Source organism: Brassica oleracea, chromosome C6 (genome assembly GCF_000695525.1).
Source record: "Brassica oleracea var. oleracea cultivar TO1000 chromosome C6, BOL, whole genome shotgun sequence".
In the NCBI taxonomy this organism is placed as follows: Eukaryota; Viridiplantae; Streptophyta; class Magnoliopsida; order Brassicales; family Brassicaceae; genus Brassica; species Brassica oleracea.
Window position 1 is genome coordinate 4,964,016 of NC_027753.1, and position 25,724 is coordinate 4,989,739.

Below are 25,724 nucleotides of genomic sequence, written 5' to 3' on the forward strand. Positions count from 1 at the left end.
AATATATTTCAACATTCAACATGCCAGAATTTTGAGACAGATTGTAAGGAGCTGATTGCAATGATAAAGGAACCTCAAGTTTGATCAAGCTTTGCGACGGAATTGGAGAGGATAGAGACGCTACTGATATGTTTCCCAGATTTCAACATCATTCATGTTTCACGAGCGCGAAATCAACTTTAGACTTTTTAGCTAAAACTTTTTATTGATTGTTCTATTCCGGTCTGGTTACCCAGACCACCTCAAGCTTGAGTAATAAAATGACCAAAAAAAGAGGACTATTTTTGATATTAACCCATTATTTTATTTTTTTAAAATAAAATAAAATACGTATCTCAATTATTTATTTGTAGAAAACAAATGTTTTGATTTTTTAATTATTTAATCATATATTCCCAACGTCTCTCTGCAACACGCACCACCAAGCGAGAGCTTCTCATTAGTGAAAACGCGCAAAACCGCGCGTTTGTTCCACTTTCCGTTGATACGACGTCGTGTTATCTTATACCGTTGACCAAATACGCATGGGTTTTGCAAATATACGTATACACAGCTCATCTCCTCCTCTCTTCTCTCTCGTTTCAGTCACAAGACGACTCACCCAACAAAGCAACTTCGCTTCACGAGCTCAAAGCTTCTCCCTCTCTCTCTCCGTCACGCATTTTCATCTGTGATTCTCGAGCTTTCTCGTTTTCCCCTTTTCAAAGAGACTTTGGTCGGTGATGGTGATTAAGAGCAGATGAAAGTCACCGGAAAGCCGTATCCGACGGCGACATTACAGGCCTTGGAGTCAGAGACGAAGCTGTTCACTAACCCTCCAGATCTCAGGGCTATACAGAGAGCTACCACAGTCACTAAACGCAGAGCAAGGAACCCGAGCTTGACACGTCAGCGAAGATCCGCCGCTCCCGGCGGGAGAAGAAGCCGGCCGGAGACTCCTCTTCTGAAATGGAAAGTCGAGGATCGGAACAGAGAGAGAGGCGGCGTTGTTGAAGAAGACGATGATTACGAGGATGAGAGAGAGACCACTTCACGGCGCAAGGATCGGAGGAAAACAACTCGGCCGGTTTCGGTTAGGAAACTCGCCGCCGGGCTATGGCGGTTGCAGGTTCCCGACGCGGTGGTTAGCGGCGGAGAGAGAAAGGTGAAAGAGGGATTAGGGTTTCAGGTAATAAATTTAATTTCTCAATGTTTTTTCTTGTTTCTCAAAACAGCTGTCTTTAGTGAAAGATCTGATGCGTGTTCTGTCTTAAAGCTCAATCTTGTTGTTGCTTTTTTTTTTTTTTTTGAAAAGATAAAATCTTGTTGTTCTGTCTTAAAAAGGTTATCTTTGGTGTTCCTTCTGCAGGGAGGTGTTCCATATCTTTATCACCACAGTGACAAACCTTCTGGTGGCTCAAAGAACAGGATAAGGCAGAACCCTAGCACCATCGCGACTACAAAGAATGGATTCTTGTGTACGGTGTGTTGTTGTTCATCCTCTCAATCTTTCTAAGTATTATCTAAATGATTAGATATATCATATATGTAACTGTTACCGTGTATATACGCATGGAACTCTATACATTTTTTCCTGGCTGCAAAAATGAACAAAAAAAAAAACTTAAAAATGAGATTGAGATTATGAAAACTCAAAAACTTAAATACTTCAATGGAGCTTTGGTCAGTCTTAGCTTTTTGGGCAATGGGCATGATGAAAACTATTGAATTCTTAATATAACTGAATATATGCATATAACTCTATACATTTACTCTGTTCAGGACAGATTTATAGGACTTGAAACAGTTAGTGACTAGAGGCTAAATGATTAATACACATATTTTTTAATCAATTGTGGAGCTGAGTTATGTATACATATTAGCCACTTATATTTAGAGGCCAAATAGATTATTTCATCTAGCTATGTCCAGATCCTATTTGGCTTTTCTTGTTTGAGTCCTTAAGTTTCCTTTATTGTTTTGATTTCTTGACCTCACGTCTGTTGTTTTTCTTTGTCAGCTCGAGCCTTCAATGCCATTTCCACACTCGGCTATGGAAGGGGCGACGAAATGGGATCCTGTCTGCATGGACACAACGGACGAAGTACACCAAATCTACAGCAACATGAAGCGCATTGACCAACAAGTGAACGCCGTATCATTAGTCACTTCCCTCGAAGCAGAGCTGGAGGAAGCACACGCCCGCATCGACGAACTCGAGAGCGAGAAGCGTTCCCACAAGAAGAAGCTCGAGCAGTTCCTGAGGAAAGTCAGCGAGGAGAGAGCCGCGTGGAGGAGCAGAGAGCACGAGAAGGTCCGAGCGATCATCGACGACATGAAATCCGACATGAACAGAGAAAAAAAGACACGTCAGAGATTAGAGATCGTGAATCATAAACTAGTCAACGAGCTCGCAGACTCCAAGGTAGCTGCAAAGCGTTACATGCAGGACTTCGAAAAGGAAAGAAAAACTAGAGAATTGATCGAGGAGGTCTGCGATGAGCTCGCTAAGGAGATAGGAGAAGACAAAGCTGAGATCGAAGCCTTGAAGAGAGAGTCAATGTCCCTGAGAGAAGAAGTAGACGACGAGAGAAGGATGCTGCAGATGGCTGAGGTCTGGCGCGAGGAGCGTGTTCAGATGAAGCTTATTGATGCTAAAGTAGCGTTAGAGGAAAAGTACTCGCAGATGAACAAGCTTGTAGCGGGTTTGGAGTCTTTCCTTAAGACAAGAGACGTTGTTATTACAGATGTGAAGGAGGTGAGAGAGGCGGAGGTGTTGAGAGAGAGCGCTGCTTCTGTTGACATCCAAGAGATCAAGGAGTTTGCATACGAGCCTGCGAATCCTGACGATATCTTCGCTATGCTGGAAGAGATGAATCTCGGTGAAGGTCATGATGACAAAGAGATGGAGAAGAAGCCTGTTGCTTACACTCACCAGAATGAAGAAGATGATAGCGGTTGGGAGACGGTGAGCCACGTGGAAGAGCAAGGGTCTAGCTACTCACCAGATGGAAGCATACCTTCAGTGAACAATCACAATCACCGAGAGAGCAATGCCTCAAGTTGTGGTGGTGGGACAGATTTTTTAGGGAAAGGATGGGAGGAGACTCCAACTACAGAGATAAGCGAAGTGTGTTCTGTTCCAAGACGGTCATCATCCAAAAAGGTTTCATCAATAGCTAAACTCTGGAGATCATCAGGTGCAAGCAACAACGGAGATAATAACAGCTTCAAGGTGATATCAATGGAAGGAAGGAAGTCAAGCGTTGGAATGGTTTCATCACCGGAGAGAGGCTCAAGCAAAGGAGGGTTTAGCCCAATGATGGATTTGGTTGGACAGTGGAGCTCTTCACCGGAATCTGCAAGCCATCCTCATGTGAACCGAGGAGGGATGAAAGGTTGCATAGAGTGGCCTAGAGGTGCAGCACAGAAGCATAGTTTGAAGGCAAAACTCATTGAAGCTCGGATCGAAAGCCAGAAGGTTCAGTTGAAGCATGTCCTTAAGCAGAAGATTTAGATGACACAACCAGTAAGAGTGGTTTATCTGATGATCTCTCACCGGGGCTGTGATTCTGTATGAAGTAATAAAATGCTCCGGTGAAGCAGTCAGGAGAAGCCAGCAAGACCGGAGTTTTAGATTTATGCATGTCGTTTTGGTCATTAGCAATTAAGCAAAACTGTTGTACTATAATATTTGTTATCTCGTCATTATGGAAGATAAAACCTTTTAGCAGAGTAAGAGAAGGCTATTGTTTCTTAGAAACATACTACTTGATGGTGATAAGTATGATAAATTGTAGTATAAGACATGTAGTTTCTTTAATTAATGTTATTCAATTAATTATATGTATTAGTTTTAACAATTTTGAAGAACCAAAATTTAAATAATAATATTATATTTAGTTTCCTACAAATATGCAAAGGTGCAAGTTCTAGCATTTTATGTTATAGATTAAAATGTCACTGTTTTTCCATTAACAAAGTTATAAAATTTGATGCAGATTCAATCTGTACCACTATAATTATAATTATTCTGTATTTTTTTTTTTGAACAATGATTATGTTCCTTTTATTTTCTAAAAATATGCTATCTTTTAACCCTTTATGGTAGAGATTTGAAAATGACAATGATTTTTTTTAAATTAGTTACTAATTTTATTACATATTCAAATCTCCAGCTTAATAGTTGTAACTCTGCTGGTGTTATTTTCTAAAAAATGTTACAATTTAATATAATTAAAAGAAATATTATGTGTTTTGGTGGTAAAAAAAAGAAGAACAATTCTGATGTCCCTGCAGTAAAAGGCTAAAAGCTGCTCTGACTCAACATGTGTGGAATGTTTTTATTTTGAACCAAAGAGAAAATGAATGACAAATATGTCCAAATTTTCATGACATTATTGGTGAGACAACAATGATGCTCCCCTTGAAGAGAGGATACATCTAAAGGAAGAAAACAACATAATATGAATTGTACAACAGACAGAATTTGAATTTGTTGACAAGATAAAATTAAAATCAATCATTCCCTTAATGGTATTCTTGGAAGTTGACATGACCAGTTGCTTGAGCATGCTCCACAGCTTCCTGTTTCAGTTAATATATTTCATCAGTTCGAGCTCTATTGATCTACGAAGTACAGATAATAAAAGCAAATGACCTTTTGTCCAATAACTCCAATTTGGCAAACACCACAACGCAGAGTGAAGTTTGCAGTATCTGTGTAACTCCTTTTCCTGAAACAGATGATAAACAAAACTCAAAGGGCTTACTCTTGTTTCCATAAGCCACATTTTAACAACACAATAACTAACACCTTATCTAGTATTACCTTTGTTGGTCCTTAACTAGATTTAGAACAAGCCCTTCAATGGAACCAATGGATCTATCTTTACCAACCGGAAATATAGTCATATCAAAGTCTTCCTCAGCATCTTCAAATGGAGACAACTAAAAAAAAAATTGCAAGAAGTAAAATACTTAAGCTACCAGTTTGATTATCAAGTTACCTTCTTTCAAATGAGTATATCAAACTTACAGCGAGGGCATCATAGTGAAGACCGTCATAGATCAGCATAACTCTTTCGCTGTAGTTTTTGGTCTGCAAAATAGAGTAATAACTACTGTTTAATACTTAAATCTTTGCAGAATTTGAATGTTTGAGAGTTAGATGATACCTGTCCATACAAGTCACATCGACTGGTCTGAATGTCATAAGCTCCAATCTCTCGACCATAATAATCTGCTAATATCGAAAGCTCAATCGCACCTACCACAAAAAACAAAAACGAAAATGGCAAGACACTCTTATCAATACATGAAACTTTGTAAGCATCATCAACCAAAGAGATATTTTAAGGCAAATGAGATTACCTCCCCACTTCTCTGGATTGAGAATCCAAGCACAGTATTCTTCATTAGGCTTCCCTAGAAATGCTTCGTTATATTTCTCCTTGTCGCTTGCAACTGCTGCAGCTATCACCTAAGCATAACAGCACCAAGCTTATGTCTTATTTTCGAGAAATTACCAAAGCTGGTTGCTTCAAAGTTCAAATACTCAATTCATGTGGAAACATCATTAGTCTACCCTATGTTACTATGTATTACTACGTTTCAATTGTTTTCAAGTGAGCATAAACACTGAATGCAGCTAAAACTAAGCTTTAGATACCATAAGGAAGCGGATAAATACAAACTCAAAAGAAGAAGCTAAACATTAAATAGATGAAAGAAGCTAAAACAGAAGAAGAAAACCTGTCTTAGCTCAGGAGCTTTCTTCTTGTCCTTGTCCATAACATAACTGTAAAAAAAAAAAAAGAATCCTCAGAAAATAAACAAAAGCTTCAAAACATTCTCTTATTGACTAAAAAAGAAGCTTATTATTATTACCCGATTGCGTTGAAGAGACAACTGTTGTCAGATGGTATAACTCTCCTCACAATGATTCCTTCCATGATAACAATCTCAAACTAGCAAGAACAGCCTATACTCGCATTCCAAACAAAAAAAACAAAAAACGCAATTAGTCAAGAATCTAATAAACTCCATAGCCGTTTCATTTAACCAAGAACCATATCAAACAGAGAAAAATTCGTTTACTCAGGGAAGATAACAAAACTTGAAAACGAGCTAAAATGGAGAGTCTTGATTCGATCTAATATATCACCAAACCAAATTATTATGGATCAAGAAACACAGATTCGGAATAGCAAACAACTTTTCAATCAGATGGAGAAATGAAGATGTAAAGTTTGGTTTTTTATGAATTACCCAGATGAGAATGAACACCAAACACGACTTAAGCAAACAACTTTCAATCAGAAACTTGTTGTTGGATCCATCTACCTAACACAGAAGGCATAAACACGTGTGTGAAAGAATGAAAGTTAGATAAGAAAGGAGGACTCACCGTTGGGGGCAGAGAGATAGAGAGAGATCTGATTCTGGGAAATTGAGAAATATACAATTAGATTTTTATGGTGGGTTGCCGCTTTTGCTCATTAGATTACTTTGCTTCGTTACGTAAAGACAACCCCAGAAACCAAGAAAAGAACCATTTTTATTTCATTTTTCTTTCTTTTTGGTTCGTAATTTTCTTCTCTAAATTTCTTTTTTTTTCAGATGGTTGATGATAAAAACTTATCTCTTTATTTGTGATTTTGTTTTATTAAATTTATAACATTTTGTTTCTTCTTCATATTTTACTCTTTTTGCTGCTACCAAATCGCGAATATAAATAAAATAAAACAAGACGTTAAGCTATTCAATTCCACCATTCAAAAATTTAAGAATAAATAAACAAAACAATAAATTTTACAGTTTCTTTACCATTCAATAAATTTCTACCGAATGTAAACTGCATCTTGAACTTTTATTTTCATAAATTTCAATTTTATATTAAATTTTTTTATCCGTTTCCATTTATTTTTTGTTTTATGCGGCTCAATAAACCACAATGAATTATGAAACAACTTTCACTATTTCCAAAAAAAAAAAAAAAAAAAATATAGTTCTTTCAAGTTTCACTTCCTTCCCCTTTCGGGTCTGGATGCAACAACATTAGACTGCCACATGACTGTGAGGGGCAGAGAAACGAGCATCCCAAAAAGAAGATAGGCTGACATCAAGGTAAATATAGCCAAACCTGCTCATAAAGTATATGGAACGCTTGCTTTACTGGTAAATTTACATCCAATGCAATAACCTGTAAAGATTTCCCATCACCTTAGACAATTTCCTACTAAGATAGATGAAGACAAAAGTCATCAAACAATAAGAAAATGAAGAAACCAGACGATTTCCTTTAATTTTTGGATCCATTCGCAGTGTGTTTCAATTTGCAATTTGCAATTTGGCATCGGACCTACCAAGAAAGATCTTTCTAGTGGTATCAAACTTCGTATTTTACCCTTTTATTCATATATATTAAAAACCAATGATAAGAGATTTGATTTATGGAGTTCTGTTCCCAACAGAATCAGTATTGTTTTATATTAGTTGCCAATCTTATATTAAGTATCGAAGCCCAAAAAAGTAAAATGTGACATCATATCTAAAAAAACTCGAGTTTAGTTATAAAACTAAAAGGTCCCTAAGAACAAAGTAGCTATTGAATCCTAACACCAAACAGCATAAACCCTCCCTTGTTCTCCACTGATTTGGTTTCTTCTGTTTTTACTCCTCCCTCAGAACTGTTATGGACAGTCTCGTTTACTTCCTCATCACATACAGCAGAACCTTCATCTGAAGAGCACTGAACATCGATCATCAAGAACTTTTTGCTCTGACCTTCTAACGTCGGAACATCACAAGTGTAAAAGACGATCACATCTTTCTCCTTGAGGCTCTTCTCCTTGACGAAACCATTCCATCCTCTAGTGAAGACAAAGCTCTGGCTACTTTTCCAATAACAGTACCTAAACTTCCACTGTCTCATCGCCCTGTCATAGAACACAACCTCAACATCTTCTCCTATTTCACCCTCTCCTCTCTCCTTTCGATCATCTCTTAACAAAGGCAAATACCTCACCGCATACTTCTTAGGTATCACAAGCCTGTTGAGCTTCCCAACATCGCTTGGCGTCAGTTCCTTCCTAAACAGCTCCGTGCACGAGAAGCAATTCTTTGATTCTTGATCTTCTTTCGATCCAACCATGTTGTATCCCCCGACAATCTTGGATTGGACTTTCTTGAAAAACTCTCTATATTTGCGTTGGTAAGTCCCGTCTTTGATCATGCTCAACACATCTTCGGTCGTGTGTTCGTTTTGAAAGGCCGGTTCGTGGACGGTGTACTCACTCCAAGGGAAGTTCCGGTGCATGTTAGCGTCGTAGCTTCGGATCTTGATGGATGCGCTATCGTAAGCCGCGGCGGCTTCAGCAGCGGATCTGAAAGTGCCGAGCCAGATCCTTTTGTGGTCTGCGTATATCTGAGCGCCCCAGTGACCGGTTGGTTGTTGAACCACTCCCTTATACTTCGCATTGCCTGAAACCACAACCTCTAGGGCACTGTTTGGTGGGTTGCTAAGAAGTTTCACGCGTTTCTTGAGAGGCAAGAAACAGCCGCTCGAGACTGTTGGAGTCTCCGTCTTTGCGTCTTCCGTGTTCATGACGGTAACAAAGTCACAGAGAGAACCAAAAGAAAACAATAAAAGAGATAAAGATGGAACTGAAGGAAGAAAGTGAATTAAGATAAATATTTGTAGGATCGAAAATTGTGGTAAGAGTATTCTGCAAGTACTAAATTTCCTTTTTTCGTTTGTTGTTGTTTCTATAATTTGTTGACGGAAGATATCGGTATTTATAAACTTTCCTTATTGCTAAAGACGCCTAAATTATTTACCTTTTTAATTGGTGTCATTAAAATTGATATATTTGATTGTGACAAAAACAAATCTCACCGCCGTTTACAAAAACAAATCTCACTGCAGTTAACGAGATAAATTAGGTCATTGGCAAAAAAAATATCATCCCATGTGGTTGAATATTTTTACTTCCTATATTTTTATTTTTTGACAAAATATAAATGATACTACTTCCTTATTTGTTTCTTGTTTTGATAGGCTATACTAATAATTTTGTTAGATAAAGGAACTTAACATTTTGGAAGGTTTGTTTGGTTCTATGCATATTTTAACCGAAATCAAATCGAAATAAGTTTGGTTTGTATTCAATTTGGTTTTTAATTTATTTTACTTCGGTTAAGAAATATAATTTAAAAAACATAAACAAATTATCATTTTATCACTAAGTCAATAATTTCTTTATACTTATATGTGCAAAAATAACAATAAAATATTTTTTTGTCAGCAACATAACATACTCAATTAAGACTATGCAAACAAAAAAAAATATAAAAGAAGTAATTTAATAATTTTAAATTATTATTTTTAAATCTGTTATAACTATCAAAATTAAATTTTAAGTTATAACTAGATTTTTACCCGCACTTTTAAAGTGCGGAATTTATAAAATTATAATTTTGTACTTCATTTATGTGTTTGTAAGTTTTTGGATTTTATTGATATCACTTTGGCCGTAACAATTAATCCGAAATAAGGAATCAATGAAAAATCATTATTTTGTTAATATTTATTTGCTTCAGTGGCCAATAATTCCACTTTAGACAATGGGTAACATTAGTGAACATTTTAATTTTTAAAATTTTAGATAAATATTACGAAATGTAAGATTAGTTTATCAGATTCCATCGTGATATTAGGATATTAGCTCACGTAGTATTGTACAATATTTCTAATATTAGTTCCAAATAATAAATTTAGGAAAAAACAAAAACACAAATTTTAGGTTACATAGGTTACATATCAGCGTTCTTGTTACAAAGTTTAGGCCCACCATATCATGATTAGATAAAAAAATATTAATTTGGTTAGATCAAATTAATAACATTGATTTTTAAATTAAAAGGCAATGACATTCTATGGTAAATATTTTTAAAAATCAGGGTTAAGTACTAATTGTACTTCAGTTTTAATAGATTAGATGATAGTGTAAAAGAATCATGTTCTTTTATTTTATTGTTAGCTCTATCTTGTATTCATTTAAAATTAAAATGTATAAAATTAGCTTAGTTATTTAGGTTAAATGGTTAACAATTTTAAATTATATATTTAACAATATTAATATATTTAGTTAACTATTTAAATAAACATTTTGGTTTTCAGTTTGGTTTGGTTTAAAACCGAACCAAACAAACCACAAACCATTTGGGTTAATATAAACTATAACCAAATAGTTGGGATGTTTAGTTTGATTTGGGTTTGGTGATTCAATTCGGCTTGGTTCGGTTCGGTTTTTTTTATATCCTTGCTCTCTTGCTCAACTAATTTCTTAACTATATAGTTAGAAGGAACATTTTAAATCTTTGTTAGTTCCTCTGTTTCATGTGTATTCTCAAATTTTATAGTTGACACCAATTTTGTTAATCTATTTAATTGAGTTACACCTACACAAATACGGAATGCCTGAGAGCTGTGAAGGTGAGTCTTGGAGGGTGAGTGGGTGACACATTTTCTCCATCGCACTCGGGACCAATTACGCTCTGCTTCTTACTGATCATCCATCTCTCAGGTTGGTTTAGTATGCATTGCCTTGTGACTAGCATTTGTTTATTAATTTATTTACAACAGAGTGGTACATGAGACAGTGATATTTTGATTGATGATCATTTACTACATGGTTATGATCCTTGACCATGTCAGAAATATAATTGTTTTATGGATACAGCGTACCATAAAAGTATCTTTTAACAGATTTTTACTATTTTGTTTGTGGAAGTGAGAGAGAAGAGATAAGAGAGGAGATAGACTAAGCCTTTAATTGTTTGAAAACTAAGTTTACACAATACCGTTATAAGTGTGTTTTGTTTCTAATTTTTTTATTTATTATTTTCGATGACATGCTACGCATATATATTCTTTAAACTATTGGATCCTTACACCAAACAACATAAACCCTCCTCTGTTCTCTTCTTCTCCAAACTTCGAGTTAAAGAACTTCTCTGGTTTCATTACATCATCAGAAATATCATGAACTGTCTTGTTTACTTCCTCATCAGTTGCCACGGAGTCGTTGTCTGAAAAGCGATGGATATCGATCATCGAGAACTTTTTGCTTTGACCTTCTAATGTCGGAACATCACATGTGTAAAGCGTGATCACATCTTTCTCCTTGAGGCTCTTCTCCCTGACGAAACCGATCCATCCTCTGGTGAAGACAAAGCTCTTGCTACTTGTCCAGTAACAATACGTAAACGTCCATCGTCTCATCTCTCTGTCATAAAACACCACCTCGACATCTTCTACTATTTCACCCTCTTCTCTTTCGCTTATGAAAGGTAAATACTTCACCGCATACTTCTTCGGTATCACAAGCCTGTTTAGTTTCCCTACATCGCTCGCTGTCAGTTCCTTCTGAAAAAGTTGCCTGGATGAGAAGCACTTGCTGGGTTCTTCATCTCTTCGGTTCTGTTTTAATCCCACGACAACCTGAGACCGGTTTTTGAGAAAATCAATGAACTCGCGTTGGTAAGAACCGTCTTTGATCATGTTCAAGACAGCTTCTCTTGTGTAGCCATTTTGAAACACCGGTTCTTGGACCGTTAAATCAGACCATGGGAAGTTTCTTTCCGAGATAGTGTCAAAGCTTCGAAGCTTGATGCTAGCGCTATCGAAAGCCATGGCGGCTTCCGCAGCCGAACTGAAAGTACCGAGCCATATCCGTTTGTGGTCTACGTAAATCTGAGCTCCCCAACGACTGTTCGGTTGCTGAACCACTCCTTTATATTTTATGTTGTCTGAAAACGAACCCTTCTTTATAGCAGCGGAAACTAGTGTAGTTTCGGTGGGTGGTTCGCTGAGTCTCATCCGTTTCTTGGGAGGTAAGTAAGAGTCGCTTGTGTTTGAAGCCTTCGACTTTGCAATGTCCATTGGAATAACCGAGGATAACAGAAACATAGCGAGAAAGAGAGAAAGAGTTGGGTTGAGAAGGAAGCAAAGAGATAGACAACGTAGAGCTCGGTATATGAATGTCGTGAATCGTAGGAATAGTCAGTGCTATGTTTCTTTAGTTTGTGTTGTTTGTTGCATGAGTAGTGGTATTTAATAGCAAATGAGTTTCCATTTAAAAATATTTTCCTTTTTTTGGTGTTGCCTTTTTGTTAAAAGGTTACGTAAGAGAAAAGTAACTAAAGAGCAGCTGAAAAAAGGAAAAGTAACGTTAAGTGTTTTTATGCTATTTTCTCATCCCATGTGCAGTGGTTGTTTAATTTTTTTTTTGTTAATTTATTTCTTGTTTTCTGATTGGTTAAACTAAAATATCTCTCAGGCAAACGAGAAACTCGACAATTTTCATATTACAAAAATCCTGAAGCAATCGAGCGACTATAGAATAATGCAAGCAGTTGATGAAACATTTAAGATTGCACTGACCTTTTCTCCCATACAGATTTGTTAATATGTCATAACTGTTGTTGGCAAAATGAACGTGTGAGAGAGAATGTAGCGATCTCAAGCATGCGCTTTAAGGTCCATTTCTACTTGATGGATTGTCCATTGCATGTTTTCCAGTTTCTGCAGCAACAACAAGTTCTCATTATCATTATGTATTTATGTTATTGCATTCCCACACAGGATTAGTAATGTAATTAATGGTATCCTCGTTTATTTTGTAATAACATACCTTAACAATGTCATGGTATTGTCTCGCAATTGTATCAAAATGCGGATCTACTCCTTGATATTCTCTCAGCCGTGTAACCTGATCATTTTGCAGGCTTTGGTTAGTTTATTGGATGGGATAAGAAGGCTTAAAGCTGAGCAATGAAAGAGAAGATAAGACAAAAACCGCTTTGTTGTATGCAGCTGAAGCTTCTTCTGTAGCCTCGACTAGATAATTCCTAGAAAAAACACGACAAAATCAGAGATGTGAGCCGGTTTCATGAGTTCATGAAATAAAATACACTTTTGGAAAGTTTGAGTTCCGCACCTGATGCTGTGCAAGGCTGGTATAGATTCAGGGGTGTATGTTTCAAGTAGGAGAATATGTTCTAAAACCCTTCAGGCAAAGAAATGAATAAAACATTAGTTACTGCAATAGCCTCAAGTTTAGATTCTAAACAGCGAAGGATGAGAATGCTACCTTAATTTTGCGTTCATGGTCTCACACCTTTTACACAACCAAGTCTTCTGCATCTCATCCTGTAACAATATATATATATAATTTAAGGAAAATGAGAGCTGTGCAGAAACATAATCAATTGGAAAACACTGAAACCGCTTACATATTTGTGTTGATGTTCTAACTTCAGATCCTTCACAAGCTTTATAAGCACCCCGAGTATTTGTTCCAGGACCTTGTTCAGAATAAAAACAAAACAGTCATCAGAACTTACTAGCACTAGGGCATACAAGGATAACTCATAGGCAGTAGCATTGATATAAATGTAGAAACATAACTATAAATATTTATACTTAGAAAAGTGTCATATAACAGCCAGGTAATGGGGTTTTCGTTTTGCATAACGGATTATCATATTACTTTTCACCTACATTGTAATATTCTGCAAATTTCCTATCAGCAGAGTAGAGGTCTTCTCGTAGAGCTGCTTCTTCTCTTTCAATCTCCTCAATTATAAACTTAACCCTGGAAATACAAGAAAACATTGTCACTGCACGGTGCTGGAGAGAATCAGAGGACGGTAAGTGTGACAAAGTCATCTGATCTGTCAAGACTATAACCCGTTATGCATCACCAACAAGATTGTTTCTCTATGAATCTAATATCTTAAGAACGGTTCATTTTTCTTGGCTCCGAACTACCATATGTATACGTGTATGACACATTACGTAGATATACATCCGTAGACAGAGGAGTAGCTTAACAGTCTTCATAATACTCATAAGTTCATAACAGGTATAAGGAAAGCAAGTTTTATCTTCTAAATGTTCCTAGCTATTGTTAAACGTCAGCAGTAAGGCTAACCTTTCTGGGAGCCTAGCACTTGAATTTTGATTTCCGGTAGATGAATCTGTAATTAATGTAAAGAATCAGGAAAATCTGGTCATTACGTGAAGGGCCAAGTATCGCACTAGGCAGGAACAAACAAAATTCAGTAAGGAACAAGAGACCTTGCCCTCAAGAGTATGCTGGTAATGAAGATCTTACCAGTGTCATCAACAATGGCATCAGCCAACTTATCACACTTGTCCTTCAATCTACCTTCTATCTCTCGAGCAAGAAACATTTGGTAGTCAGCCATATCCTAAGCAAAAGTTATCAAGAAGAAACAAATATTAGAGACCAGCAGATATCCATCATATACCCAATTTTTCATAATAACATAAGAATTGGTGCACAAAACAGATGAAGGCACAATATAGCTATGAAGAAACCAATACAAGACACAATATGACCTCACAGTACCATGGACATAGTATTTTGGAGCTGGACATATGACAGATACGCAGGTGTAATTCCAAGAAAGCGATTCGGCACACCACCAACTCCATCAGTGTCAGCAGCACCAAAAGCAACGCTGTTTGCAGAGCTATTCGGATAGTTCACCGAGTTAGAAGCGGAGCTGATCGTAAAACTCGTGGTTGCACTATCAAGAGAGCTCCTCGATAGCATACTCCACTTTTCGATCTCTTCCTCATGAATTTCACCATCATCCGAAATAAGAGGTAGCCTCAGCTTCTGAGCTGCCTCAGCAACCACCAACCTATGCTCTAGAGTCTCATAAACCTGAAAATAAAACAAAGATTTTGCTCATAAATCACACAAAATTGAAAACTCCAGAAAAGAAAAATACATTGTTTAGATTAAAGACCTGAGGAGAATTCTTCAAGCCAAGTTGAGGGTAAAGACCCTGAACATCCCGAGTACCTCCATGGTTAGCCACTGAAAGAGCTTGCTGATATTCTTCTACCATAGCTGCAGCTTCACAATAGATAGCCTACCATTTGAAAAACGCAGCCCATTAAAAACCGTCAATGTAGATATCCCAAGGTAATGGGTAGCATTTTACCAGGACCTGCAAATCTAAACCGGAATCTACAACCAAAACCAATCCAAAACTCTAGCTTCATAAATGGGTTCCAAAACTTTCTTTTACCTGAAAGACCCGACATGATAAGAACCGACCCAAATAAATCCTAACCCAATAAAAAAATGATCTAAACCGAATAGAACTGATCCGAAACCGAACCAATATTCTATGGATATCTATATGGTTCCAAAAATCCTCTACTAGAAAAGAACCGACCAATCCGACCCGAAAACCCGAACGCCCAGGCCTAGTAATGGGGCCCATGAACTACAAAATACCAAACCCTAATTTGGACTAAGAGAATGAAAATCAGGAAGAAGAGATAAGGTGTTACCATAGCTTCCAAATAACGCAGTCTCTCCCGAGACATCTCCTCTCTGGCCTGCAATGTCGACAACAAAAGCTTATAATTAAATGATTAAGGACACGAATCTGAACCTAATACTCGTAAGAGATGAAACAGAGATTACGAGTTGGAGATCGTAGTAGGCTGATTTGGTAACAAGAGATCCATCGGGAGCCAAGCAGTGACGCTCCAACTGATCGATCAATTGGTTCACATCCGCCGGCAGATTCTGAGCCGCGCCTTGCAGTGCCTTCACCATTGATGCGAAACGGTTTGGGTGTTTTCCGGCGAGAGATCTGCTTCGATCTCACCTTGCCGCGACTGTTAGTTCAAACAAAAAAATATTCTCCGGCGCTCGCTCGATCGCCAAGTTTCACTTATTTATCTCTTTTGAAAAGTATTTGCAAAAGTAGCTCCAAACTTTATTGAAATCACGATGAGACCCAATTTAAAATGATTTTGAAAACTATTTACAAAAGTAACTCCAAACTTTATTGAAATCACGATGAGACCCAATTCAAAATGATTTGCATTTTTTACTACATTTTTTTTTTTGAATGAATGTTAAATTTTTATTCATAAAAAAAACCTTTATACATCAAAAGTGCATCATTTACTCTAATTTATGTACTGAGATTACTCCTTAATACTATCACCCTCTTGTGCCAAACCATATTTGCAATGTATCCTCCATTCCCTTCACTCTCCTTGATCTCAACTGACTCAACTTGTTTCTCACTCCCTTATCCAACATTTTCTTCAAAATTATCAATGGCAACATTTTTTCTCCATGCCTGATTCTATTTCTCTCATGCCACAGTGCATGAATTGCAATCTGAAAAGTGTACCTGAGACAAAAGAGCAGCTTTTTTTCCATTGATCTTCCAACAATTATTTGCACTATATCAGACCAAGAGTTTGTGAAAGAAGTTCCCATGATTCCTCTGCTGAGACCTTCCCAAACTTGAGATGAATAAGCACACTCAAAGAACAGATGACTCCTGTCTTCCGGTGAGTTCTTGCAAAGCACACAAGTAGTATCCACTCCTTGACTCCACCGAACAATCCTACCCATAGTAGATAGTCTGTTCAGGTTAGCCAACCAAGCCATAAATGCGTATTTCGGGGTAGCTTGCGAGAACCAAATACAACTAGCTCAGTCGCATTTATCCTTCTCTTCTCTAATCAGTCTCCAAGTCTCACAAGTCGAGAAAACTTTTTTAAAGCCCGACGCCCTTCTCCACTGGCTAACATCTTCAACTTCGACACACAACTTGTCTTTCAACCTTGCCAACTTCTTTTCAATCTCATTCAGAATCTCCACACGATGCCTTCTTCTCCTACGAAAACAGAGGATTGCTTCTTCAACAGTAGATTTTTTTCTAATACCCATATCGATAAAGCCTCTAGCTCCCAGTAAGTCAACCAGAACTCCTCTCTCTCCTCTCTCTGACCATTTATCAAACCAAAATGAAGTGTGACGTCCATTACCAATTTCTTTCCTGTAGAAACTCTTAGCAACCTCCCTGAGCTTGAGCAATTTTCTCACATCCATGATCCTGTTTGCATATCAGTTCTTACTTCCCAAAAACTCTTCTTCTTCAACAGGTTAACCTTCACCCATTTGCTCCACAACGAATTCCCATTCAACAGTCTCCAAATAAGCTTCAAACCACTAACTTTGTTTACTTCTTTAAGAGGCCTTAGTCCCAAACCACCTTCTTCTTTTTCCTTATAGACTTCAGTCCACGCAACCTTAGCTCCGGTAGTCTTAAGATTAGGACCAGTCCACAGAAATGTTGAACAAAGTTGCTCTACTTCTTTAATACACTGACTCGGAAGTCTAAGTGCAGTAGACCAGAAATTGACAATACTCATGAGGACAGCTTTGATCAGCAACAACCGGCCTGCGTAAGATAGGAAACGAGTGGTCCAAGTGTTGATCCTACCTCTTATTTTCTCTACTAGAGGCTGATAATCTTGCTTTCTCATAGCCTGAGTCATAAGCGGGAGACCTAAGTACCTCACACAGCTAGGGGAAAGTTTGATAATATTCTTGTCCTCTCTTCTGCAGAGACACCAGCCATATAGATTGTGGATTTCACAATGCTGATCTTCAACCCTGACCATACCGCAAAGTCATTAAACTCCTCAATAGCACCTTCAATGGATTCTTTTGATCCCTCAACAAACACCATCAAGTCATCCGCGAAGCACAAGTGGGTGAGGGAGAGAGATTTGCACCGGGGGTGGTATTTGAACTTTTGCTCTAACACTGCTCTATCAATCTTCTTAGATAGGATATTCATACATAACACGAAGAGATAAGGAGAAAGTGAGCAGCCTTGTCTCAGACCCCTCGCACTCTGAAAGTAGCCAGCAAGATCCCCATTCACTTGAACCGAGAAAGACGGACTCGTAATACACAGCTTAATCCAATGTATATACTTTTCCGGAAAACCCAATGCTTTTAATCCCTTCAGAACAAACTCCCACTGAACAGAATCAAAAGCTTTAAAGATGTCGATTTTCATTACACACCTTGGAGATATTGAAGACTTGTGATAATCCTTCACCATTTCTGAAGCCAAGAGCACATTCTCCATGAGCAATCGACCTTTGATAAAAGCTGACTGGTTCTCGCAGATTATTCTTGGCAATAAATTCCTCAATCTGTTAGCTAGTATCTTTGACACTACCTTGTATAAAATATTACAGCACAATCGGCATGTAATCCCTCATCTCCATAGAGTCCGTCTTCTTAGGGATCAGAGCTAGTATCGTGGAGTTTACCCCTTTAGGGAGAAAACCAAACTTGAAAACCGACTGAATAGCTACCGTGAAGTCATGACCAATGATAAACCATGTAGTTTTGAAGAACTCGCATGGAAACCCATCAGGACCAGGTGATTTGCTAGCTGGCATGGCAAAAAGAACCTTATGAATCTCTTCCTTAGTTACTTCCGCCTCCAACATACTACAATCCTCCAAACTACATCTGAAATCCAAGTTATCTTTTAGCTCATCCTCCGTAGCTCCTTGATACTCAGCTGGACATAGATTCAAGAGCTCAGAAAAAACCTCCCAGCCTCTTTTTTAATATCCTGGTGATTTGTAACAGTATTCCCATCCAAGCACCTTATCTCCCTTATCATATTCTGAGCTTGTCGTGTCCTTATAGCATTGTGAAATGTCTTATTGTTCTGATCTCCGACGTCCAATCAGTCTAACTTCACACGCTGCTTTAGAAAGTCCTCTTCAAGGTTAGCTACATGCAGCCACTTCTCGTAGGCTTCAGCTTCTTTCTGTGTTGCTACTTCACCCGGATTAGCAAGCGTACTCCTCTGTTTATCGCAAAGCTTCTCATATGCCTCCTTAGTTCTTTTAGTTAAATTCCCCAACCCATTTCGACCCAATTCTCTGATCATCGGCTTCAGCTGCTTCAACTTCTTAGAGAATCTGTACATTGCTGAAGTGGAATGAAAGAGAGTCTTAGTGGTTTTCCAATACTCCTCCACCATTGGAAGAAACCCTGATAAAGCTCCAATAGCATTCACATATTTGAAGGGACGTCAAATTTTTTCTTGTGGTGGCTTCAACTGAATCATACATCGCATGTGGTCTGAACAGCCTCCAGGCTCAAATACAGAATAAGCAGTTGAAAACCAATGAAGTGTAGCATCATTCATAATGACCCTATCCAACTTTTTGCAGATGATGTCTTCTTCTTGTTTATTGCTCCAAGTAAATAACAGTCCTTGATAAGCCAGGTCAGAAAGATGACAATGCAACATCGTTCTCTGAAAATCTCTCATACCTCTAGGCAGTGTTCTCAACCTTTCAAACCTCGAATTCTTTTCACCATCCAAAATCTTATTGAAATCTCTCATTATCACCCACTCCTTATTTTTGAACATAGCAGAGTTATGGTGATTACAAAGATCCTCCCACAGCTCTTTTCTTTCTTCTACCTGATTTCTCGCATAGACAAAAGTGCACAGAAACTCCTCATTATCTTCCAACCCCACTGAACAAGTAATTAGCTGATCTGATTTGTACACCGGTGGCAGACGAACAGATTCCCTCCATAAAACCTAGATTCTACCTCCTTGACTACAATCATAGTTTGTCATAACAGACCACTCTTGAAATACCTCCTTCATAATTCTCTCTGCATTCCTTTCTTTAATCCTTGTTTCTAGCAGACAACCAAACTTCATATCTTTGTTTCGAATCCACTCCTTGACTACAGAATATTTTAAAGGTTTGTTAAAGCCTCTCACATTCCAGAAGAAGCACGACATATTAGTTATTTCTTCGAGAAGACCTTTTACTCTTTAATGGATTTGCATCCAGAGCTTTTGCCTTCTGACCTCTTCTCCTCCCTCTCGGAGCACCCACCTTATCCTTGCCTCTACTTTGTTGAGCTAATATGTCATCTTCTATCTGATCTTCTTCCAAATCTTTTGTCTTTTCACTAATCTCCAGTTCCTCTTCCTCATTATCCTCCTGATCCTCCACTAAAAATTCTCCTTCCTCTACCTCTTCTGATACATCCACACTGAGTACCGAGAACTTTGAAGCAGATATCTGTACTTCAGGAGCGTGTCCCTGCGGTGATTGAGACCTCCCTACTTTCGTTGGAGAGACCAATGACCAGTTTGATACTTTGCTTTCCTTCTGAACACTTACTGCATCTTCCTCCAATTTATCATTTTCCACTATCTGGGGACTCTTCACAGTGGGAACTATCTCCTGTTTACCTTCCTCAATAGGAGAGTGTTGCGCGACAGTTTTAGCCCCACTAGCATCCCTTAGCTCTTGTGGAGCTTCCTTTCTTCTCTTCTCTTTTCCATTCATAACGCATACCTTCTCAGTATGACCCCACTTGCTCCATAGATTGCATTTTGATGGGAACCAAGGGTAGTGAAATTCCACCGCGAACTCCTTCCCCTCCTTAGTGAAGTCGATTTCTTTGGGCAAAGGCTTAGAGACATCAACATTCACAAAAACTTTTGCTTCCTCAAGATTAGTACATGCAATCGTCTCAGGATGCAGTCGATCAGGAAACCCCACGGTGCTAGTCATGAAACTAAGACCTTGCCAAGAATACATGTGCAATGGCACCTTCCTCAAATGAATCAACATAGGAATCGCAGTCTCCTCCTGCTTCTCTTCCTCCGTCTTTGGAGTCCACTTTGTCACCACCATGGGAACTCCAGCAATGTTCCACATACCCCTTTTTAGGATCTTTTCGCGAGCTTTAGGATTTGAGATCCTAAATCTCATCATTGTCGCATTTACATCATAAACATCCACCTTCGATTCTAACTCTCCATACTTCCATATCTTGTTCACCACCATATGAACCTTTGCCATGTGAGGAGCGAGATCCAGAAACTTCCCGACGATAAAATCATCCCACAGCGGCGTTGAATTCGCAAGGACCTCATCTGGTATCACCACCTTGTTCTTCCCATCCTGTGTTGATATCTCTACCTCATACTTCCTCAAACTTTTCTTATCCTGAGCCGCCGAAACCCAGCTCTTCTCTTCCGTCAAAATCGAGCTCCTCTCTTGTTTCTCCACGGTTGATTCCTTCTTATCTTCCCCCATGATTACCGATCTATCCTCCAGAGGGTTTAGAATCCCCGGCGGATTGGCCGTATCCATCACGAAAACCAGATCTCCGTCGCCTTCAAAATCGCCTAGTCAAAACGCAGCGTTTCCAACCTAAAAAACCAAACAACTGTCGTATTGAAATAATGTTCAGTTCAAATTATAACAGAATCCTTTACTACATTTTATTTGCTTATAAACGGATTATTTCTCGGATTTTTTCTAATAAGTTATAAGTGAGCCAAAAACTTTACCAAAAAGATTATTTAGATTGAAAATAGATATAACTAAAGCAGAGAAAAAGACTATTTTACAAAAACTGCATTTTTAGATATTGCATTTTAGATACACATAGCCGTCTAATAGCATGTGTTATTGGAGCTGTCCAACAGAGCACAAGTCTAATAGTTAAAAAAATATTTTAAAAAATAAATACATAAATTCGGTTCAAAATTTTAAATTTTTAGATATACTCTTAGACTTATAGTTGATAATCTGGAAAAAAACCTCAGATACATATATATATATATATATTAACTTTTAAAACTATTTTATTATATTGTTAAATATATAATTAACTTTTTTGAACAGGGTCTTAGTAAAATTTGAGACTGTCATGTTAAAACCCTTCTCAAGCATAGTTGAACGTAACTAGCATACTTGAGTACTCTCAGAGTCTCAACTCTCAAGAATCATTAGACACTATTTACTTACTTGGTAAATGTTGAGTTATGTGAATTTCTAACTCAAAATATTTACTGATAATAAGTGGACTGTCACATGATCTTCTTTTTAAATTGTAATGTTTTCATCTTTCTGTCCATAATTTCTTCCAATATACCGTTAATTAAACTGTATTCAGAATATAATCAAATCTCTGAAGTAGAGTTGAAGAATCACTAAACCACCGTCTACTTGATAAATGTTATGTTTTAATGCAAGAATATAATATTTTACAATGTTATATATCATAAAGTTTCAAACTCAAAATCAATTGATAACAAAGTGACTTGTGATCTCTTTCCAAATCCGACATGATCCAGACCCTCGTTTCGATCGGACTATAATGATCGGACGACTCTCTCTGTCCCGTCTCGATTGCATGGGGTTTGAGCTATGCCTGAGCTTCACCGTGGAGCCCGCCGCCGTGGCCGTGTCACCGAACCTCCAGCTCTGAATCAACAACAGCCTACAGACAAGAAACAGAGGAGCAACCTCTCGATGTTGTGAATTTTATATTTACTTATCTTGGTATTTTAAGCATGGATCAATAGGGCTAACAATGGGTTGAACAACATTGCGTCAGTCTGATTGTAATCTTCATGAATATACTGTAACTTTTGATTTTGTAGTCAACTTTGAGAGGGAGATTACTCTCACAAAAATATGAATCCATTACAATCTTAATGAAAAGCTTGTGTAATTCTAATCTTGTACTGAGTTAAATGAGATCTAGGCAGTAGGCATCTAAGAAAGTTTAGGATCTAGCGTTATTAACTTCGAATATCACAAATTGACTTTATTAAGTTATTACTAAATTCTTGTACTTTTGTTTCTTGGATCGTGTCATTTGCTGGTTTTGAACTTGTTAAACAATTGCATACTTTGTTTATTCTCCTTGTTTGATTTCGACGTTATTGCAAGATTTGATTTAAATTAATGCAGCTATTGAAAAATTTTGTTTAATGAACTTGTTAAACGATTGTGTTTAATTATTAATTAAATATGAGTCACCATTACAGAGAAATACCACAAATAAGTTTAACTTTGTTGATACACAATTGTGTTTACTTTGATTAAATTGTTTAGTGAATTTTTTCGACAACGAGACTATTATATTACTCAAATTTGAGGTGGTTTGATAACCAATAAAACATAGATCCCTGTAGAAAGATTTCGCAATCGTAGTTAAATAATCCGAAATTTGATTTTGCGCTCATGGAATATGAATGATTTTAAAGTCCGGAGAGCATATTTGTAGAGTCTCTATCCTTTCCAATTATGTTGCAAAGTTTGGTCAATCATGAGATTCCTTGATTATGGTGATCAAATCCTTGCAATCCGTCTCAAAGCTGTGACATGTCGAGTGATGGAGCATACTCTCCATTGCCCATCGTAGTACTTAAATTGTATTTAACTTTGGAGAAAACCCCAAATTAAATATCATAAGATTCACTTAAGTAAGGGTTTCAAATAATTGGCAATGCTTACTAATAGAAACAGCTCCTTAAGTAATACAAAGCTTTTCTAAAATAAAATTTTGGAATTTTGTTGGAATTTCGGAAAGAAAATTTCTTAGAACTGTTTCTATTTATTTTTAATAAACATATAAAATTATTACTTTTTAAATAAATGATGTAAATTTTATTTTTGTAATTAGTTGCATTAAGTACTTTGTGAAACAAAAATGGACAAATTAAACATCTACAACAAGTCAACAACTAAATATAAAAATTATGTATAAAAATCATACTAAAGCACCGTTTCAATGCAACATATGTAAACATCGTCCAGTTACAAAAACGAGCATGGTTTAGCTTGTTAGGCATTATTAAGTTACAATATTTGGATTTTACAATAGTATAAATCTTGCAGCTACTAACCCAAGAACACCCACGGACTAGTGCTTTTCCATTTCGTTGAATCTTCTCGCAATATCAAACACTAAGAAAACCAACATATTTTTATCAATTTCTTGATCCAAGTTTCTATATAAGAAATCAACAATCCAAACAAGAATAATATATTATAAAATCACATTAACTGGAACATTAGTAAACATAGCAAAGTTTACTATAGAAAAACTAACTAACCACATATATCAAGCGTAATTACACAACCCATAGACACAAACGTCACCAACCAAACAACGATGGTAACACTCCCCACAATGCCTCTTATCATAAGCCAAGTAAACACATTCTCCTCCACAACAAGTCTGCGTGAACTTGCATTGGTTGTTACATGCGCCGCAATTATCGTTATCGTACGCCACATCAACACACTTGTTGCTACAACAAGCCATTGTGGAGTTGGACGATCCTTGACTCTTGCATATCTCCTCGTTCTTGTTGCAATGATCAGCCGCGTTAGGGTTGCGATGACCTTTCTTCTCGTTTTGCGCTAGGAAACGACTCACCCTAGGAAGTTCCTTCGTAACGAGCGTTTGCGTTTGCATATGCGTTTCTGTTTCGCTATCGCTAACGGATACTGTAGAAATCAGTATGATGATGGTTATGGCAATTAGAAATATTGCCAGAACGATATTCTTAAGCCCCATTTTCTTTTTTGCTCGTAGAGAGAGAGATATGGGGGCGTGAAATGTTTGTGAAGGACGAAGAATATATATATAGTTTATATAGGGTTTGACGAGTCATTATTTTACAGTAGCCATACATGTGGTGGAATGAGTAGAGTACGTTTGAATAATTCTTCATTAATGTTGAATATTTTTTTCACAAAGTCCAAAAAATTTGTAACTAGTGTTCCAAGAATTTTACAAGTTCAAGTTCATATTCAAACAACTGGTTTTTGTTTTGTAGCGTAAGTTTGTGTATTTGTTTTGGCCTCACTTATTTTTCTTCCGTATTTTCGTAGGTTGCTTCTCATTGTATATCTCAATAATAAAAAAATAGAAATTTCTCAAATGAAAAATCACACTCCTCCCTCTGTATCACAATAAGTGAGGTTTAAGGTTTTTGCACACCGATTATGAAATTACAAAATTTTATTCAATTTTTCTCGTTTATATAAAAAATTCAACCAATAAAAAATTATACTGCAGAATACAAATAGTCAAAAACATAAAATTGCATTTACTTTACACATGGAAACTTGAAAACATCACTTAAAATGAAACAATTTTTTTTCTCATAAAACACCACTTAAAGTGATACTGAGAGAGTATATACTCTACACATGCATGTGTCATTTTATAATTGGTTTAACTATTTATAACAAAATATATTTAATTAAATAAATATAAATCTGATAACAACCCATCTGAGAGGTTGTAGCATTGAGGATGCTTTTAGATCCAATTGTGAACGGAGGAAGTAGGAATATATATCTATTTTATATAATTAAAGGCTAATTGACTATATATATTTTATACCATTTTATTTCTTCTTGTCATCGATTATATATTTATATAATTCTGTATTGGATCAATAACTATTCATATATTATGCTTCTTGAGTTCAAACTTAGCACACCTGACTGATGTGAAAGTAGCCACATGTTCTCGGTGCGCCTACGTCTAACTATGCCAGTGAATTGGGTCTCCTCGATCACTGCTCTGCAATCTCTTACTGGCCCTGCGTGGTATAAGAAATTATGTTGCTTGGTCTGGAAATTAACAATCTACTCTCTCTGGGCCGAGAGGAATTCTAGACTTCACCGAAACACTTACCGCTCTATTGACTCATTAGCTGCCTCCATGGATCGTACTGTGAAGAACAGAATCAACAGCCTCCGCGAAGCAAATCCCTCAGTGGCCTCAACTATGTTTCAGTTCTGGGTCGAGTCTACAACCTAATTGTTGCAACCGTCTTACTCGATCCTCCGGCTCCTAACGCTCCCATCTTTGTTTGATTAAAGTTTTGTAACTTGATGTGTTAGATTTCCTACTGGGCTAAAGCCCATAACACTAAGGCTTGGCTAGCCTGTATTTTTTCTTTCTCATGCTTTAAATAGAAAAAAAGTTGCAAAAAAA

General features: G+C 37.2%; 7 protein-coding genes across 8 annotated transcripts; 1 reads left to right on the forward strand and 6 right to left on the reverse strand.

The window, feature by feature from the left end:
* The first annotated feature begins 495 nt into the window (after positions 1–495).
* On the forward strand, positions 496–3,715 carry LOC106300391. The gene is made up of 3 exons (XM_013736521.1): positions 496–1,168; positions 1,349–1,462; positions 2,000–3,715. Exons 1-3 carry the CDS (start codon positions 740–742, stop codon positions 3,494–3,496), a joined length of 2,040 nt encoding a protein of 679 aa, XP_013591975.1. The 5' UTR covers positions 496–739; the 3' UTR covers positions 3,497–3,715.
* A 593-nt stretch (positions 3,716–4,308) lies between these two features.
* Positions 4,309–6,592, reverse strand: LOC106298398 (ubiquitin thioesterase OTU1). 2 transcript variants are annotated; one of them, XM_013734512.1, is made up of 10 exons: positions 6,389–6,572; positions 6,250–6,320; positions 5,869–5,962; positions 5,734–5,779; positions 5,353–5,461; positions 5,157–5,248; positions 5,018–5,080; positions 4,811–4,929; positions 4,640–4,715; positions 4,309–4,566 (listed from the first exon to the last, which is right to left on the reverse strand). In XM_013734512.1, exons 3-10 carry the CDS (start codon positions 5,931–5,933, stop codon positions 4,510–4,512), a joined length of 627 nt encoding a protein of 208 aa, XP_013589966.1. In that variant the 5' UTR covers positions 5,934–5,962; positions 6,250–6,320; positions 6,389–6,572; the 3' UTR covers positions 4,309–4,509. The 2 variants fall into 2 exon arrangements, with proteins under 2 accessions (XP_013589966.1, XP_013589965.1); XM_013734511.1 differs by lacking the exon at positions 6,250–6,320 and having other exon boundaries at positions 6,389–6,592.
* A 958-nt stretch (positions 6,593–7,550) lies between these two features.
* On the reverse strand, positions 7,551–8,663 carry LOC106299505 (AP2/ERF and B3 domain-containing transcription factor At1g50680-like). The gene has a single exon (XM_013735587.1). It carries the CDS (start codon positions 8,585–8,587, stop codon positions 7,586–7,588), a length of 1,002 nt encoding a protein of 333 aa, XP_013591041.1. The 5' UTR covers positions 8,588–8,663; the 3' UTR covers positions 7,551–7,585.
* Positions 8,664–10,921: 2,258 nt separating this feature from the next.
* On the reverse strand, positions 10,922–12,055 carry LOC106299650 (AP2/ERF and B3 domain-containing transcription factor At1g51120-like). Its single transcript, XM_013735709.1, has one exon. It carries the CDS (start codon positions 11,951–11,953, stop codon positions 10,922–10,924), a length of 1,032 nt encoding a protein of 343 aa, XP_013591163.1. The 5' UTR covers positions 11,954–12,055.
* Positions 12,056–12,302: 247 nt separating this feature from the next.
* LOC106298273 lies at positions 12,303–15,773 on the reverse strand. The gene is made up of 13 exons (XM_013734371.1): positions 15,516–15,773; positions 15,380–15,427; positions 14,827–14,952; positions 14,421–14,741; positions 14,163–14,259; positions 13,980–14,025; positions 13,547–13,640; positions 13,279–13,350; positions 13,137–13,195; positions 12,984–13,052; positions 12,843–12,894; positions 12,678–12,755; positions 12,303–12,568 (listed from the first exon to the last, which is right to left on the reverse strand). The coding sequence occupies exons 1-13, from the start codon at positions 15,648–15,650 to the stop codon at positions 12,506–12,508; spliced, it is 1,260 nt and encodes a 419-aa protein (XP_013589825.1). The 5' UTR covers positions 15,651–15,773; the 3' UTR covers positions 12,303–12,505.
* Positions 15,774–17,415: 1,642 nt separating this feature from the next.
* On the reverse strand, positions 17,416–21,064 carry LOC106297282. Its single transcript, XM_013733557.1, has 6 exons — positions 19,726–21,064; positions 19,546–19,637; positions 19,002–19,362; positions 18,630–18,923; positions 18,108–18,441; positions 17,416–18,043 (listed from the first exon to the last, which is right to left on the reverse strand). The coding sequence occupies exons 1-6, from the start codon at positions 21,062–21,064 to the stop codon at positions 17,416–17,418; spliced, it is 3,048 nt and encodes a 1,015-aa protein (XP_013589011.1).
* Positions 21,065–23,831: 2,767 nt separating this feature from the next.
* Positions 23,832–24,309, reverse strand: LOC106299700 (stigma-specific STIG1-like protein 3). Its single transcript, XM_013735748.1, has one exon. It carries the CDS (start codon positions 24,288–24,290, stop codon positions 23,832–23,834), a length of 459 nt encoding a protein of 152 aa, XP_013591202.1. The 5' UTR covers positions 24,291–24,309.
* Between the last annotated feature and the right edge of the window lie 1,415 nt (positions 24,310–25,724).